General features: G+C 36.2%; 3 protein-coding genes across 3 annotated transcripts in view; all 3 read right to left on the bottom strand.

Annotated features, from left to right (window-relative positions):
• Positions 1 to 219: 219 nt before the first annotated feature.
• On the bottom strand, positions 220 to 3155 carry LOC111446172 (GDP-L-galactose phosphorylase 2-like). The gene is made up of 7 exons (XM_023084868.1): positions 2328 to 3155; positions 1977 to 2101; positions 1837 to 1896; positions 1487 to 1732; positions 1213 to 1398; positions 875 to 1123; positions 220 to 803 (listed from the first exon to the last, which is right to left on the bottom strand). The coding sequence occupies exons 1-7, from the start codon at positions 2443 to 2445 to the stop codon at positions 450 to 452; spliced, it is 1338 nt and encodes a 445-aa protein (XP_022940636.1). The 5' UTR covers positions 2446 to 3155; the 3' UTR covers positions 220 to 449.
• A 4177-nt stretch (positions 3156 to 7332) lies between these two features.
• On the bottom strand, positions 7333 to 11403 carry LOC111446311 (prohibitin-1, mitochondrial). Its single transcript, XM_023085068.1, has 6 exons — positions 11293 to 11403; positions 9807 to 9994; positions 9556 to 9672; positions 8306 to 8476; positions 7923 to 8135; positions 7333 to 7812 (listed from the first exon to the last, which is right to left on the bottom strand). The coding sequence occupies exons 2-6, from the start codon at positions 9981 to 9983 to the stop codon at positions 7618 to 7620; spliced, it is 873 nt and encodes a 290-aa protein (XP_022940836.1). The 5' UTR covers positions 9984 to 9994; positions 11293 to 11403; the 3' UTR covers positions 7333 to 7617.
• Positions 11404 to 13057: 1654 nt separating this feature from the next.
• Positions 13058 to 19033, bottom strand: part of LOC111446310 (CCR4-NOT transcription complex subunit 9-like) — an 8048-nt gene continuing 2072 nt past the window's right edge. Inside the window, exons 5-10 of the mRNA XM_023085067.1 lie at positions 17457 to 17563; positions 15693 to 15788; positions 15264 to 15454; positions 15120 to 15189; positions 13732 to 13851; positions 13058 to 13514 (exon numbers count right to left, since the gene is read on the bottom strand). Of these exons, the coding sequence (XP_022940835.1) occupies positions 13741 to 13851; positions 15120 to 15189; positions 15264 to 15454; positions 15693 to 15788; positions 17457 to 17563 (575 nt within the window). The 3' untranslated portion in view covers positions 13058 to 13514; positions 13732 to 13740. The remainder of the gene's footprint in view (positions 13515 to 13731; positions 13852 to 15119; positions 15190 to 15263; positions 15455 to 15692; positions 15789 to 17456; positions 17564 to 19033) is intronic.

Genomic DNA, 19033 nt, shown 5'->3' with positions numbered 1-19033 from the left:
AGTAGTTGGATCATAATAGATTGACATTCGGGAGCTGGGAGGGCCTATCATGACAAAACTTCCCTTTTCACGGTAGGGAACTGTACATGTCCACAGTAATCAAGGCAGAGCGAGGTTAATTTTATCGAACCGCTCGAGATATGTCTATTCGTTAAAAGAGATTCCGCTTTTCATACGACTACTATGAGCTCAGTCTTAGAATTTATAAGAATGAAAAGGGAAGCTTTGTAGAAACTATTATTTCACTTGATGTACCAAACATGCATATATGAAATACAACAAATGTCCTATTAAAGCTATAGGAACAGCCAAGCTTCCAACCAAAGACCACAGAGTTATTATTCATAGAACCACTTCTACTACTCACACACACAGTTTCCACCAACATACACAGTTATACTTCTTATTCATCGCTATCAAACCATCCTTGCAGACTAGTCACTGCATTGCTAAACTAAGCATTCCTGCGTACCGGTCACCGGGAGTCGAGGGGAGGCGTTTTTGGCTTCCACTTTCTTGACGCAAGCATCACTTTGCTCCTTTGGGCAACTCGGGCTACCTTCAGCATTTTCGGCATCACCTGTATTGATGACTTCAAATATGAGCGCACACACTTCTTGAAACCTCTCTTCTGATAGGGATACCTCCGCGAGGAGCCTCCATGCATTTTCCTCCGACGCCTCTTCATAATCCTCCTTCCTCTTCAATACCATGTGACCGCTTATCTCCCAAACAGCTGGGTTCACTTGGGTTTCGAGGAGCTCTGAGCTCACTTCCCCAAGTGCTTGTTTCTCGGCATAACACTGTTCGTTGTGATCGGTCAGGTCGGAGTAATAATAAGAATATACATAGCCATTCGATAAAATCAGCTTACCTGTGGAAGAACAAAGATCCGTTGCCCACAATCAGCAATTAAGACATTGAATGGAATGTTGTTTTCTTGAAGGCATATGCAGGCATCAGAAACCGAGTTCGATAGAGCTTGCAAAGAATTTCCGCCCTCGAACACAAGCCCTCTAACCGGATATTTAAGCAGTTCAGAGACCAACACTCCATCTTTCAACGTGATTATTTTCTTCATCGGCGCCTTCTCAATCGGGAAAGGGACAGCCAAGTAATATGCCTAATTCAATATTTAGTTAATTCACATGTTCTAATGTCATTCAGGTGCACTTTTCTTGGTTGTGAAATGCATATTAGAAGGCTAGATACCTGAAAGTGAAGGTGATTGATGGTGGCGAATGCGCCCAAGCTGTTATATCCGAGTCGAAAGTATGTATTCCCCGCCTCCGCTGCCATGTGAACAGCAAGCAAGAAGCTTTCTGGATCGATCCTTTGTGGGAAACACTCAAGAACACGCGGGATCAAGAGAACATGTCCATATTCAATAGGACTGACCTGTTGACACATAATGAAAATGATCTTAAGAAACAAGTATACATAAGAACTTAACCCAAAAACATGAAGAACAGATACAAGTGCACACATTAATGGCAACCACGCTTGGAGAATTTTCGACATCGACCGGGGCATTTGGAATAAACTCTGTATCACCACCATTTTCATTTGGTTCAAACCGAAACAGGACCTCTTCTTGCCCAACCTTCGTGAAGTTGAATTTGTTACCATCAAAGGGCTGGAGAACCTTATCGACTCGAAACTCAGTTGGCCTCTTCTTCAGATGGCGCCCCTCGTTCAACTGCGCAATGAAACCATACTTCCCAGGAATCACCTACATGAAAATTCCCAAAAGATTCTTAGATTATATCCACATACCAATTAAAAGATCACGTTCCTCAACAAATCTTGTTTCATAAGCTCATCTAAAACTCAAACCTTCGTTTCACAAGCAGTGACGTCGTAGCGAAAAAGCCCACGCTGCATCCGATCCTCCCACTACAACAATGGCACACCCTTTATAGATATTGAAACATAAGCATAATTGACAACCAAAGCATGTTCATCAACAAACTGACCTCCCCAAGAAGCAGTGAGTCAAGAAAAGCAACAGGAGGAACACTGTTCTCATATTGGCAGCACAAACCTTTTGAACAAGCTATCTTGTTAAGCTCCTTGAAAGCATACAATGGAATCTTGGCTCCTAAAACAAGAACAAACGACCCGGATTTTCAACTAAATTATAATAAGCCAAGCACATCATCAAACATGTTGTTCAAGAAGATCTTCAAGACTAACAAAACGGCCATAATTACAGCCCCAATACCCACAAAAGGAACAGAATCATTCTAGACTATGAATCAAGAATTCAACAAAGTAAAGCAAGAAGAAAATACCCAAAATCGCTAGCTAGGCATTTTAACAAATACCTTCAATGCAACACTTATTGAGACAGTTCCGGCCGCACCCACCTCTGCGAGAGACTTCCTCGGCCTCGTCCTTTTGGTAATTAGATACCACAGTAGGAACGCGCTTAATACTCAACATATCGACTGCTTCTAATTCAATTCAAATCGAAAACAAAAATCGCCGCCCCAAGAAAAAAAAACGCGAACAGAAACTTCCTGGCGTTAAATCTAAAATGGATAGAGCTAAAAAGAATAGGATCCTTAAAAAAAGGTAATACAAGGAAGAGGAGGAGAATTAAAAACCACCGCCGGCGAGAAAAAGAAGATCGGAAGGACTACCCCCTTCAGAAGGCAGAGCACCACGCCCGCCGTGCGGCGAAGGATTGGTAGGAGTTATACAACCCTTTCGTCGTACAGCCCGGACATGAATGAACAGCCGGGAAACTACGTGTATAGCCGTGATGTCTACAACTTGACAAACCCGGGTTTTACCCCCACTGGAAAAATCCCTTGAGAGAAATGGCTTCTAGTTTTGACGATCTTTCTCCTCCGTAGTTCAATCCAAGGCACAAGTTCCTCAAAATCGAAGGTGGGGTGTTGATTTTGATGCAAAATTTGCAGAATCCAGAAGGGGAAACGGAACGGGAAGACGAAGGAGAAAGCGAGAGAGAGAGAGAGAGATCGAGAAGCGAGGAAGGGTAAAGGGGTATAACTGTGGGGTTGAAAGTGGCTGAATGGAGAGTGAAAATGGCGGAGATTAGGATTATATAGAGGAAGATAAGAGAATGGGTCGAGGAGAGGAAATTTGTGTGGTGGAAGAATGGCGGTCGTTGTGGCTATAGTTCAGCCATGAATCTCTCTACCAAATGCACCATGCCCTCTCCTCATCGACCAATCTAACATTCTGTTAATTACAAAATTAAGTCGGTTTTCCTTTTTTTCTTTAAAAATTGCCTAAATTATATATATATATATATGTATATATGTATATATATGTATATATGTATGTATATGTATATATGTATGTATATGTATATATGTATGTATATATTATTATGTAACGGTCCGTCCACCTCCCAGAGATGTCTTTCAGCTTTGCTTTTGGAGCTTGACTCAATTTTTTTAAAACGCTTCTAGTAGGGAGAGATTTGAACATTTTTATAAGCGTTTCATTCTCCTCCCCAGTATATATGAAATACAGCTCCAAAATGACCTCAATTACTCGACCGGTCGGAGAGGTCGAAACTATATATATATATATATAATTTCTATATGAAATTGTAATATTACCATCAATACTTCATAAATATTTTTAAAAAATACGGAGTATAAAGAGTGTCGGAATATTAGACAAAAAATTGATGTGTATGAATGTTTAATATAATCAAATATCTCGGTTTTCTTTTCTTTTTTTTCTTTAAAAATTACCTAATATATATATTATTATTATTATTATTTAACGGCCCAAATCCACCTCCAATAGATGTCTTATTTGAGCTTGACCTCAACGTTTTTAAAACGCCTCTTATAAAGGTATTTCGTTCTCTTCTCCAATAAATATGAAATACCGCTCCACAATGACCTCAATTACCTGACTGGTGGTCGAAGAGGGTCGGAACTATATATATATTCTATAATTTCTATTCAAAATTATAATATTATCGTCAATACTTCATAAATATTTTAAAAAAATACAGAGTATAAAGATTGTCGAAATATTAGACAAAAGGTTAGATGGGTATGAACGTTTAATATAATCAAATGTCTGAATCATAGTAACTTTATTTTAAGTGACTTTAATTTTTTGTTCAAGAATCTTAACTATTTTACCGATAGTTTTAAAATAAGAAATACGAAAGGAATATTGAAAATATTTTTTAAAAAATATAATATTTTGAACTTTGGAAAGAGTTTAATCGAAAAATTTAATCTCTATTACATTCGGAGTATATGTTAGGTGAAATAATTATCAATAAACATTCGTTATAGCAAAAATTTTAAATTATTTATATTATTTTATTATACATTTAATTTAAAATTAAAAATTCCAGTACAATCTGATTTACCGATAATTGTATTCGAACTCAACTCAACCAAATATAGAGTTGAGCGGTTGGATTGATAATTTTTTAATTATTTAAAAATATGCATTATTTTAAATTAATAATTACATAAAACTCAAATATCAAATGTTAAATATTATTAATCTTTGTGATAATTTTAAAAGGGGATAGGACGGGTAGAGTTGACCTGACAAAATGTCAACCTGCAAACCGACTTATGTTTTTCAATTGAGGAAGGGAATCTCAAAACCATAAATAAGGTAACTGTTTTGTCTCTAAGAACAAGAGCAACAAATGTCATTTGTATGCGCTAGCATTATAACTTCACTCGTTTTTGTATTTGATTCATCACCTGGTAGCCCTAGTATTTTCCCGATTCATATATTTCCTGTTTTGTATTTGCTTTTGGGCTCGTTTATCAGACTTAAACTTTTGGTTAGAAAGATTTACCGAGGTAGATAGAGACTGAAAAGTCGTTCACGTCCTGTCTTTGTCTCTTATTTCAATTTATATCCACGTGAAGTTTTTTTTTTTTAAATTTCACGGAGATCAAGACAGGTATTTCAAGCAAATAATTAATATTAGTTCGATATTTAGTTTATTATCAATTTAATTTGTTAGTTTGGTCGAGAAGTTAACTTATATGTTATTTATTTATTTTTATTATTTTTCTTTTAAAAAAAAAACATGCCCAATTTGTTCGAGAATAAATTTCAATATCTTTAATATTTTAACCTTTTAGTTGGGTTGGATTATGAGCGTTATTTACCGTCATCGATCTAACCAACTCAAACTTTCGAGTTAAAAATAAAAAATAATAATAATAATAAAAATATGAAAATATTATTTAAGGCAAGTTTTATTTATTTATTTATTATTATTATTATTCAAGAAATTGATTTATTTAAAACAATTGTACGTTCCATATTTGCCTTTATTTATTTCTTTCTCGGGAAGGCATATTCATTTGAATCTTCATATTTCCAAGGGATTGATAACTTGGGGAGAAATTAATTCAACTTTACTTAAATTACAATTTTACCCCTATAACTTTTAGATCCGATGTTTATATGATACTTTTAACCATAAAATTAAAAGTTTAAGGACTCATTAGACAAAAATTCAATATTTGATTTTTTTTTTAATATGTTAAAAGATTTATTAGGTACAAAATTGAAATTAAGAGATCAATTAGATATATACATTAACGTCGACCTATTTGAGAGCAGTTTTCATGTCATCATGTCTGCATAAATATATCTCTATTTTTTCTAATATAAATAATTTTATTTATATTAAATTGAATAATAAATAATAAACAAGTTTGTTAAAGGAATAATGAGAGAAGTTTTGGTACATTCCTCGACAAAAAGTGTGATTGGTAAGTGTGATTGGTTCGAATGTTTTAGTTCTTTCTTCAAAATGATTAGGCATTTGAAATACACAACAAAATTATTTTGGTCCTTTCTTCCAAATGGCTTAGGTTTGCTCTAATTTATTTATTCTCCACGTTATTTTGAATGAAATTAGGCGCGCGTCGAATGATCTTGTATGTCTACATTGTATGAAGCGAAGCCGAGTACAATCTTTAATGTTTATTCTATGATTCATAAACCTCTCTAGAACTCTAGAACTGGACAACTTGTTCTCAAGTATGTCTGTTATTCTTTTTGGATCAATTTCTTGCTTGTTTATCGAGTTGGGTGGGCTCTTAACGGGTAGGTTTTAGATCAAAGTCTTGAAGTTTCGTGCATTTCAAATGCATGGAGTTGCCTTCAAAGAAGTTTCGATCTTTGATTTTTTTTTTTTTTTTTTTTTTTCTTTAAAGTCAATTTAAAGTTTTATGATTTGAAAGTCTTTGTTTTGTGAACATTTCTCTTGAATATCTTAATCTTTTAAGGAGAATTATTTGGGTTCTATTTATAGAGCTTTTCTCAGACATATGGGCTTCGCTTTAGTGACTTTTGGGCTCAACTATTGGGCTTGGGCTTTGTTAAATTTAGGCTTAGCTATTGGGCCTTGGGCCTTTTTATTAGGGTCCATGCTAACCCGTTTTGATCAAACTCAAATTAGTTATTGGGTAACAATAACTAATTTCCGATTTGAAAATGAAAAAAAAAAAAAAAAAATACCGTTTTAACTTTTTTTTAAATAGGGCAGACAATTTTTTCTAATTTTTAAATAGAATTCCTAAATGACAAAAATACCCTTTAACACAACTTGAATACAAGATATTAAGGTTATCCATGGACTAAATACTAACATTTTTAAAATTATATGTCCAGATTCGTAATTTAATTTGAAAAAATGTATATTACTAAATGGATAATATTTCTTGTAACGACCCACATCCACCGCTAGCAGATACTATCCTTTTTGTAACGACCTAGATCCACCGCTAGCAGATACTATCATCTTTGTAACGACCTAGATCCACCGCTAGCAGATACTATCATCTTTGTAACGACCTAGATCCACCGCTAGCAGATACTATCCTCTTTGTAACGACCTAGATCCACCGCTAGCAGATACTATCATCTTTGTAACGACCTAGATCCACCGCTAGCAGATATTGTCCTCTTTGTAATGACCTAGATCCACCGTTAGCAGATATTGTCCTCTTTGTAACGACCTAGATCCACCGCTAGCAGATATTGTCCTCTTTGTAACGACCTAGATCCACTGCTAGTAGATATTGTCCTCTTTGTAACGACTAAAATTCACCTCTAGCAGATATTGTCCCCTTTGGATTTTCCTTTTCGGGCTTCCCCTCGAGGCTTTAAAACGTGTCTGCTAGGGGGAAGATTTCCACACCCTTATAAATAAAGGGTGTTTTGTTCTCCTCCCCAACCAACGTTGCACATCACAATTTTATTTTTATTAAATAACCCTAAGTTTATAAGATTTTCAGTTAATAATAAACTATCTGGGAAAATAAGCAATTACATACGATGCATGACAAGTTGAAATCAAGTCACCACTATGTACCCACACACAAGAAAACAGTTGAAATGGCATTAACAAAATGTGCTCTAATTATTATTATAACAGCAAAAACTACTGAAGAGGATCTAAATTGGCAGCCATTTAAAGCAGGCTGCTGCTCATGCTGTTCAAAAAGAGATGATGATAGTACTTGCTACGTACACCATTCCATTGATGTAAGTAAATGCTTCAACATTCACAATTAATCAAAGAAACGAGACAAGGAAGTAATATAGCTTGTAAGTTTGAAGGAATGAGGATGCTTACTTCTTTCCACTTGGCTCCAATTTCATATCTTGAAGGTTCAACAACAGATCATCTGAATTGAGGTAAACCCTGTTGGATGAGTGCGCGATTGTGTGTGCGATTTCTCTTGCTGCTTCGATCTTCCTCAGAGTCATGAACGCCGGGTTATTGGCAACAGCTTGCCCTATCAGCTGCCCACTCTTGGCTTCTCCCTGGTACCCACATCAGAGAAAGCAAAGAAGTTATGAACTGATTAATATATATTGCAAACCAACAAAGAAAGGTTGGTAATTAATTCGTTTATCATCTGTTAACCTCTCACCTGGGCTCTAATGACGGCACTTTTCTTGTCCTGTTCAGCCTTTTCGACGACGAATTTAGCTCTTTCGGCTTCTTGGGCAGCCACTTGTTTGGCTTCAATGGCAGCTGTAAACTCCTTTCCGAAAGTTAAACTTGTTATGGACACATCATCAAGAGCAATGTTGAAATTGGCTGCTCTCTCAGTTAGAGTCTTTCGGATTTCTCTACTTACAGCCTGAAAATGAACAAGCAATCAGCATGAAACTAATATAAGGAGGTAAATACATAACGTATAAGTAGAAGGAACAATATTCAGTTCGGCTATTAAAAAAAAATGAATCAATGAGGTGAACAAGGCAGATACACATTGGAAACCTAAATGGCAGAGAATAAGTCTCACTTTACCTCTCTTTGCGTGATAAGTTGGCTGGCATTATACTGGGCGACTACAGATTTCAGAGTTTCTTGAATGATTGAAGGCAGAACTCTTTCGTTATAATTTTCACCAAGTGTTCTATACATTGTAGGTAATTCATTCGGCAATGGACGGGTAAGAACTCGGAGACCAATCCTAACCTGCACACCAGTCCGAAGATATATAATTACTCGGCATAACAATGATGGATAATTGAAATACCAACAGAATTCCCAAATTGGCAAAAAAAAAAAAAAACTAAGAACAGCAAGTAATGCTCATTGTAGACAGGGCACAAAATGAACCTACAGACCAAATTAATAACCAAGAAAGTCATCTCAATGAGAAAATGAACTCATCAAATCCATTGTTTGGAGATTTCAAGGTTAAACAAATTTATCACACAAGATTTCAAGGTTTTCCAGGATTTAAATAATATAATTTTTTTTTAATAGAAATCAGAAGACGATGATATTTATAAATCGAGGTGATACAGAAAATGGGGAGATGAGATATCCCCACCATACCAAAGGGCTACAAAATGCTCCCAATTGGTGTAAATCTGAACTAGATCAGAATCTGGAAAGGGAAAAGAAAACTCGTGCAGCTGCAACCCACATAATTATTAGTATTGGTCATTCAAGTGTTATTCCACTAATTTTCAAAAGCTTTAAAGGTCTTAAAGCAGTAGAAACAGTAAGAGTACTAATAGAAGATCAATAAACATCATCACTCATTTTACGTCCTCACTTGAAATATTTAGAATTAATTTTAGAATTCAACTGAGTAGAATACAAAGCACACACTCTATAACTTTACCTTACAGAACAAATAGAAAAGAAAATATACTAAAAAGAAATAGAATGACCAGGGATGAAAATAATAAGAGAGACGATGAAAGACAAATCCAATAGAGGGATAAACTAACTTGTTTATAGTGACTTCAATCCTCGACAAGATTAAATGGATGCTTTAAACAAAGGATATGACATGTAAACCCAGTTGATAGCTAAATATTATAAGTTATAAATTCCAAATGGGGTAACACAGAACACATGGAGACACCAAAACATCGGCCAGTTTTACACATGTAAAATCTAAACATGTTCCAAGTTTTGAGCAAATCGCTTGAATGTTGAGTATTGAAAGTAGTCTAAAGCAGGTCCGAGCTTGCATTCATCAACAATAAAAATAAAATATTAAAAAAACATGGCATCTTCAAATAAAAGAAATATCACACCATCTGCAGGTCTCGGCTTCCAGAAGTACTCTCCACTAAATGGGGTCGAGCACGGACATCATATATGATTGGCCTCTCAAACCAAGGAATCATCAGATGCGTTCCTTCGGGATAAACCTGAAAGTTATGACAAGGAGAAAATTGTTCAAACTATATTGCTTGAGGCAACCAGGAACCACAGATGCTTACATGCTAAAGTCAGCCAAGAACCAGGTATTATAAAAATGTTTCAAGAATGGACCAGATTTAACCTTATCTTTCACTCCAACTAAACGATTAAACACAATAGCCCGATGCCCTCCCTCAACATTGTAGAGACTGTTGGCAGCTGCATATAACCCAAGCCCACCAATAATTCCAATCTTCACCAAAGCAGAAGCTGCACCACCACCAGGTACATTGGGAACCCTAACATTGTTCAAATTCATATTCCAAGATGCTGAAAATTCAAAAAAAATAAAAGGTTAGTATGGATTAACAGTAGAAATTAAACAGATGAGTCTTTTTACTCAGAAAAACATGCAGACAGTTCGAAATATGAGTATATAATATAAGACGACAAGAATCCATGAATTGTAGAACAGAAGATAACAGTAGGTCGATGAGAAAACACAAATAAAATTAATGGAAGGGAGAAAACTGGGTAAAGTCAGAAGATATACAAAATAATATCTAACATCAACAAACCATTTTCTCACAGCTGATTAAAAATAAATAAATCTTTTATAGTATACAAGTAAACTACATGTTTTAAACTAATATAAATGATGAAATAGTTACTAATCAACTATCATGAGAATCCTAATTTTAAACAACGTATCAAAAAGTTCCCATCAATGCTTTTCTAGGCACTGAACATGTTGTAATAGTTCATCTATAGAAAATAACGGGAACCAGCATTCAAAGTTGAATAGAAAGAGAGAGAGAGAGAGGCAGGGCAAAGCTCAAATAAACAAGCAATCTAATGGCCCCCACACTTGCATATACATTGAAAAGCATTGTAGAAAAAAAAAACATAATAATCCATTTCGTATATTAAAATTTAGCCAAATACATTCTCTGCAAAAAGGAATTGTAATCTTCGGTTCCAATGTTCTAGTTTAAATTTGGCCAAATTATCCTCGTCAAGTGAAGAACGATTCCACCTACTTGAAAGATCCCTGGTGATTGGATTTAATATTAGTTCGATGTAGGTGCACAAATTTGACGAGTAGCTGATTATTTTATTTTATTTTTTATTTTTTATTTTTATTTTTATTTTTGCAAAACTTAGGATGAAAGCAGAAAGTGGCACATGTGGAGGGAGCTAATGACGCAAGATGCTGAGAAGGGCTCTAGTCGCAGAGGCCTCCATGCCACTAAAGATGATCGCATTCCAGAAGCTAGAATGCTCCAGATAGGAAAAAATTTGAATTACTCAACAAATTCATTGCTGGGTAGAATATACTCATCGGATAACTCCAATCAAAATCACAAAAACAAATAACCCCAAAAGATTTCAATTCCCATATTCCGTACCAGCTTCCGTCCACGAGATTCAGAAGTACGCAAGTATCCAAGCACAAGATCATAAAAATCAAGTTACAAATAATAGCCAGATACGATTTTCAATCAAGTAAGAGAGGAAATTGCAAGAGATTGGAAATGAATTTGTCGTTCGACAAGTTTAATAGCGCATCAAATAGAAAATTCCATTGAATAATCAGAGAAAACTGAACCGAAAAGTTGAGAGTTTACCTGATGAATCTTGAACGCAACCCGGGGGTTTAGGGTTTAGCTGGTTGAATAGTGGAAGATGCTCTGATTTCAGGGCGTAGGGTTTTATATGTCTGTCGGCTCCTCAACTCTGGGCTCTATCGGTGGCCCATTTTAGTACCACCCATGTTCGAAAACAACATGAATTTTTTAATTAAAAAAAATAAAAATTTGACTATTTTACCTTTATTTATTTATTAATAATTTGATTCAAATTATTTATTACCCATTTGATATTAATCGTAAATAATTTTTTACAATTAAATATAAATTCAAATTTTCAACTCAATTTCCCATTTATTAGGAATTTATTTAATCTTTTTTAATCAATAATTCAGATGACTTGAAAATTAATAAACAATATCGAGGAAGAGTGTTCGACTAGAAGTGAAGTCTCACTTGATTTTTGTTCAAGATTTAACAGCACGAGTTTGTCTCAAAACAACCATACACTACCTATACTATCTATAGTACGAGCTGATTTGCAACTACTCATCCTTTGGAAAGAAAAAGGTAATATCGAAAAAAAAGAAAGAGCAGTTATTTTTATTGTTTATGCAAACTGAAGATCATTTGCTTGACTAATGAAATTGGTCAATCTCGTATTGGCTTTAGCTAGTTTTCTATGACTAAATATTGTAAGAACGAGTTTTTTCCTTGTGTATTTATTCCCTCTGTAACGACTCAAATCCACCGCTAGCAGATATTGTTCTCTTTAGGCTTTCCCTTTCGGACTTCCCCTCTAGGATTTAAAATGGTATCAGAGTCAGACACCGGACGATGTCCAGTCTTCTCACTGTTCCCCGAAGGGAGGTAGACACGAGGCGATATGCCAGTAAAGACGCTAGGCCCCAAAGGGGGGTGGATTTGGAGGGGTCCCACATTGATTGGGGAGGAAAACAAAACATCATTTATAAGGGTGTTAAAACCTTCCCGTAGCAGACGCGTTTTAAAGCTTTGAGGGTAAGTCTGAAGGGGAAAACTCAAGGGTGTTGAAACTTTCACCTAGCAGACGCATTTTGAAGTCTTGAGGGTAAGCCTGAAAAGGAAAACCCAAAGAAGACAATATCTGCTAGTTGTGAATCTGGATCGTTACACCATCAATCGTAGATGGTTCAACCATGCCCAGTACGAAATGATTGAGAACTTCGATGAGGTTGAAATATCCGAACACACCAATGATTGAAGACATTTTTCGGTATGCATTTTAATTTTCATTGAATAAAAAGGTATAAACATAAAATTTTAATTTTAATTTTAATGAATTTGAATGAAATGGTTACCGGTATACAAAAGTTTATGGCATCTTTCTATTTTTTAAAAATTATTTTAGACCATAGTTATTATTTAGAGAAAAAATTAGTGTGAAAAAGACAAACGTTTTTCATGACTACCTATCATAGATGAAAATTTCTATTGCATTACTTTCATTGTGACCTCGACACGTGGAATCATTTAACGTCATAGTACTAATAAGATTGTTTAAGAGACATAATACAAGTTCGATAAATAAATAAACGAATATCCAAAAGACTTCAAGACCTACCAGTGCCAGAAAGTACCCAACGGTAAGTAACTTAATACCCTCCCTTGGATCAGAGAACGAGTCAAAACCAAAAGAACCATTAAAAAAAAGATGTTCTATCTTTAATCAACCAATCAAGATAACGAATCAAAACCAAACGAACCATAAAAAAAAAAAGCCAAATACTTGCATAAGAAGGATGCTTGCAAGTCAGGGCCAAGATTTACAATGATTTACGCCTTAAAATAGAGTGTATAATTAACTACAAATTGAGTCACTCATTCCATTCTCAAAGACTATCGAAAAATTCACGATACTCGACTTTCTAATCAAGTGCATGACAAATAATATAAAAATACAACACAATATTTTCTTTCCATACTGTGGTTTGGCTAAATTAAATATGAATCACAACATACCTATCTATGTTTACCTATTTTTACCATAGTAACAGTTGAGAGAATTGGAAGGGAAACTTTTGGTCTTACCTCCTCATCATTTCTCCCATTTCCTAGACAGGCATTGCAAGGAAAGACAGATCCCAATGTTAGGATTGACTTACAGATTTTAAGAATGAATTGTATGAGATTCATTTCTACAATGTGAAGTCCACTCGAGTCTGTTCTATTAGTCACGCCCTCTAGTCGAGAGTTTCGGAGAAAGGTTTCTCCGTTAGGACCTATCATAAAAGAAAATAACTAAAATATTCAAACACAAACAACAGTAGCAGCTAAAATGCAGCTAAATAGTAGCAGCTAAAATGCATTTTATATTTCAGATAGAACATCCCTGATTACAAAAAAAAAAAAAAAAAAACTTACAGATAAATAAATAAGTTTTCGCAATGCTGAAAACTGTGAAACTATATGAAAATTCTGTAAAAATTAGAAACATACATTTGAGTTCTAGTTCACCATCATGTGGTCAAATCCAGCCCCTGCCTGAAGTGCTGGAACTCTACTCATTCCTACATTGTGTAGCAACTGTTGCAGCCACCTCCTAGTGGTTGCATCATCCTGTAAATATTAAAAGTTGGAAATGAATCAAACAGAATGCAAATTCATGGGGCCTATAATTAGGACGACAGAAGTGAAACACTTTTAGAATTGGAAGAAACATCGACTTAGCGATGGTTTTGAGAATAGTTGATATGAATCAAGGCATCTCAATCATGCAATATTAATGTCACATTAAGAAAAATCAAGCTTCATTTATGTAACAAAGGCTTCAAGATATTTCAAGCGGGGTTTCATTTATTTTTAGATGGTTACAAATTTATGATGGATGATAATAAAGAGTTATGGTGTTTCTTTAATGTATTTAAGGCTTATTTACATAGTGCCTAATTATGGCCATAAAGTGTGGCTAATTATGGTCATAAAATATGAAAGTTATAACTCTTGGAATTCCTCGTGGAAGATTAAGGGTTTTTATTTAGAGACTGTATAAAGCCATGAATGTTATCTGTGTAAAGATAAACTTGGAAACTGTAGTAAGGCTAAGTTTTTTTGAAATTCTATGTAGTTTAGATTGCATGTTTAGAATCATTCAAGTTTGACATGATCGATCTTGCTTGTGGAGTGATTCGAATCTCAATCAAGTGTTCTTTCCTTGAGATATTTGATCAACAAGATAATCTGAATTTTACTTTCTCTTGGAGTGATTCTTTATCATTAGGGTCAAGTGTTCTTACTTTTCCTTTGCAATTCTATGTAGTTTAGATTGCATGTTTAGAATCATTAAAGCGAGACATGATCGATCTTGCTTGTAGAGTGATTCGAATCTCAAACAAGTGTTCTTATTTTGAGATATTCGATCAACAAGGTAATCCAAATCCTACTTCACTTGTTGTGATTTCTTATCATTTGGTATTAGCAGTATTTTTAACAGATTAAAAGCACCTTTTATTCCTCTACAAGTCATATTAAACCACATCCTAATTCAGTGCTTTCTCTAAATCACCGCAAAGTGCTTTTCAATATTCAAAAGAGTACATAAGTAAATCATTATAACCATTTAACTAAACAAAAAAATTAATTTAATTAGTTAAAAGCTTTTTCTTTTGTTCTTTTAGCCATTCTAAACGTCATAACAAAAATCCCCACTTGGATAAATGGCATAATCATTCTACTCGAAATCTTAGCCTAACATTGAACATGAACTAAGAGAGTACTTAACAAGGAAACTTCACTGATTAAATGACATTTTTTGCTACTCGAAAATATTCTCTCGCATCAGAAGCCCTGGAAATGCAAATTGAAGTCCATGTAGAAAAGCCACTTACCCGGAGGCAGCCATTGAAAGTAGCATCTCTCAACATGTCTGGAAGACAGCTCCTTAAGGCATCGCAAGCTCTGAACAATGGCACAAGTTAAAGAAACAGGGAAGACGAATACCTCAAATGAAATGCGAATATACTTTTACTCACTTCGGGTTATCAGACAATCGAAGATAACATCGTATTATGTGCTTCAACAGACGAGAGGAAGGTTGTTCAGAAAGAGCTGCTACCATGTTCCCCAGAACTCGACCAACAGCAAAAAATCGCTCAGCTGTAGTACAAATATAATCCAACCCCACATCATCCAGCAAAATTTTCTGCACAATAAATGTTGCAACCTGCAGCTCAAAATCATTAGTCATTGTAGCTTTGAAGAAGTCAAATATTTTGCGTAAAATTTCTAATACTTGGTTCAAAATATGGATTTTAACTCCCACAAAATGCCATATAGATTCTATAATAGATAATTTGCTAGTGATATAAGGTCTAAAATGAGATAAAATTGCAGCCTGTTCACATTGGTAGAACATAGAAAGAAAGAAACAGAGAAATAGAAGTAGCATCAGGAAACTCAACTGTTTTTGACAACTCGCTTCCCATTTCCATGGTACGCAGGCATAGAGGAATTATTTCAGTTGACAGAAGAAAACTGATTACTTCAGTATCATCTACCTGGTAAGTCAAGGAGGAAAACAGAATTTATCACAATTTCAAAAGACCAACCCGATTTGTCGAAACATGGCTTTCACCCCAAGTAAAACAAAATTAAAATGATACCACATCTTAAAAGTGTGTGCATGTGCACCTTGAGATATTGTTGAGAAAGGTAAGAGGTATACCGTTATATTTCGGTATACAGGCTTTAACGAAACACTCTTATACATAGACTACAATATCAAATTCTCATTCAAATAATGAAACACTAACCAATATCATGTCTGCAGACCAAAAATGTAACGGCCCAGATCCACCGCTAGATATTGTCCTCTTTAGGCTTTCCCTTTCGGGCTTCCTCTCAAGGCTTTAAAACACGTCTGCTAGGGGAGGGTTTCCACGCCCTTATAAATGGTGGTTTGTTATTCTTCCCAACCAATTTGGGACATCACAATCCACCCCCCTTCAGGGCCCAGCATCCTTGCTGGCACTCTTTCTTTCATCCAATCGATGTGGGACCGCCCCCAAATCCACCCCCTTTGGGGTCCAGCGTCCTTACTGGCACACCCCATCGTGTCTACCCCCCTTCAGGGAATGGCGAGAAGGCTGGCACATCGTCCAATAACCTGACTCTAATACCATTTGTAACGGCCCAGATCCACTGCTAGCAGATATTGTCCTCTTTGGGCTTTCCCTTTCGAGCTTCCCCTCAAGGCTTTAAAACGCGTATGCTAGGGGAAGGTTTCCACACCCTTATAAATGGTGGTTTGTTCTCCTCCCCAACCAACGTGGGACATCACAAAAAAAGTTGCCAGACTTATTTTTTTTTCCCCTGAATATACCAAAACAATTTTAACTTATCTAAGCTGATCACGCTAAAGCTTTATATGAATCATTTCTTAGATAGATTCTAAATGACAATATCTTTACCAATTTACCTTGGGGCACATATTAGGTTTTCTTTCTTCCCTTTTCCTTTTTCTTTATTTTTTTTCTTTCTATTTTTTCTGGCTAAGGAAGCCTAGAAAAAGGTCATGCAAAACATAGGCCATCACCACATACCAGAGCCCCCAAGAATAACTACAAGAAAGTTTCAGTCTTTAATGATCAACGAAAGATAAATTATCACCCAAAAAGAGTTAGAAGCATAAGCCAATCAGAAAATACGTACAAGAAAGTACAAAAAGTGAACATATTAAAGCTAGTCACATAAACCAGCTTTTTCTAAAGTAAAGGATCAAGTAAGTTATATAAATATTGTGGTAATCCAGTGAAAATGATGTTAAAATCCCATCATTTTATAACTTAATCTGATGGCTTCTTCAGTTATAAAGCAATGTTTCACTTGACATTAAAAGAAACAACAAAAACAAAAAGACACTGGCCACACTTGATGTTTAGAAGAAAGATTAATATTTTGTGACGTATGAAAAACAAAAGGTTCGGAAATTTATTATTTAGAAGAAAGATTTGGATCTTACGTGGTAATGAAGACAAAAGGTCCGGTAATTATGCAATTAAAGTTTCATTTCATTCTCTCCACATCCTACTTGCATACTTTTGCATTTATATACAAGGTGAATCAAAACTTTGTAAGTGCCCATTAAAAAAAGAAAAAAAAAAAAGAGAGTAAGCTCATGCTTTAAAGTGAGATAGAGAGAAAGCTCATGCATTGAAGTGAAATACCTTCACCAACGCACCGATGACACCCAAGCTAGTAAGGCGCAAGTACTCAAAAGGCCTTGACTTGCTTGTTGTGTTAAGGAAAGGATACAAATACAACGGTATGTGAGCTGCAGAGGATAAAATTCAGTATATTATTCAATTTTTGAAACAAGCAAGTAATAAGAATAGTGGGAAATATTATGAGAATTCAATCATCTTAAGTGAATGAAAAAAAATCCTAGGACTGCTAACTGCTCCGTGTCGCGATCGTACATGGTGATCTTGACAAACTCACAACAAGCCTTAAGGAGAACTCAAGCCCCATTCATATTTTTCACCCAACTTTGTAGCTTTGTTGGACCTTAGGTGAGGTTTGTCTTCGCTAACCTAACACAACGTGCGCGGAGTCCAAGCTTGTTCGATCATACACGCCGCTCGTGAATGCATGTTCAATCGTCTGCGACTCTAGCTAACTTGCCTCCACACTACGCCAAGGCTTGACCTCTCTACTCTAGGTCAAGGTCTCTCGTAAGCACATCATCATCTAGGTTCCCATCGAATGATCCATGCATCGTTATGTTGTCCCATGTCTTGGGATAGCTCGGCCATCGCGTTTTGCTTGGATATATCAATTGGAACTGACCCACACGTCGTTCATCTCATTGGGGCATCCCAAACATTCATCCATTTGAGTTCTATTGGGGCATTGGACCCTCCCGTGTCGATGTTGAATCATTTACGGAATCCATTCCGGATAGCGGGTGCATAATCCAACCTTCAACACATGGGCTAGGGTGCAATGTTGGCGCACCCGTGCCGTCTGACACTGTCCTTGAGAGACCCTTCTCAAATGAAGAAATCTGAGACGTTCGTCCCACAACGCACGCCCATGTTGTGACACACGTATGTGCTGCAAGGTAGCTCGCTTAGGCCACAAGGCCCAGAGGTGGTGGAGAGCTAACACCATGCCTCCCCCATAGTACATTTTGAGGCATTTCCAATCTTTCTCTAATAAACGTCATTTTGGCGAGCGGTCACACGACCTCGTGCAGCGCCCGTCGAGTTGACACCAAATTTAGTGAGCTTTCATCTTTCATATAGACGAACTTAACTCCATAGCCACATGCCGAAACTCATATCGAAACTCCAACTTCTAAGGTTATGGCCCGGCACCCTACCCGACCCTTTTCGAGCTTGTTTTCAACACTCGAGTCGCCTCGTTCTCTCGAACCTTATGTATGTCTCAGCTTGGCTTGAATGCACACTCTTGGTGTGTTGGATGATGCACCATCCTCCTCGCCCACATCATGGCACTTCTCAATCTTGGCCCTCACGTGGCCGGATGGGCACCATTTGAGGGTCGTCCCCTGTCTGTCTTGCATGTGGTGGTCACAACCTACTTCTCTCAATGAGGTTGTGACACTCAACACCCAAATCATATATCTATTCAAATACGTTTTGCCAGACGTCCAATAGAGAAGTAAAATTGTGGCTTATGCAGAAGTCATATTTTTATGATGTCCCTTCTCCATTATGGTGCTGACCCTTTTAAAGTGTTTGGGAGCTATAGTTCACAGGGTTCACAGGGTTCCCCACCC

This window comes from Cucurbita moschata, unplaced genomic scaffold, assembly GCF_002738365.1.
Source record: "Cucurbita moschata cultivar Rifu unplaced genomic scaffold, Cmos_1.0 Cmo_Scf00008, whole genome shotgun sequence".
NCBI classification, from domain to species: Eukaryota; Viridiplantae; Streptophyta; class Magnoliopsida; order Cucurbitales; family Cucurbitaceae; genus Cucurbita; species Cucurbita moschata.
This window is presented reverse-complemented; position numbering and strand designations above follow the sequence as displayed.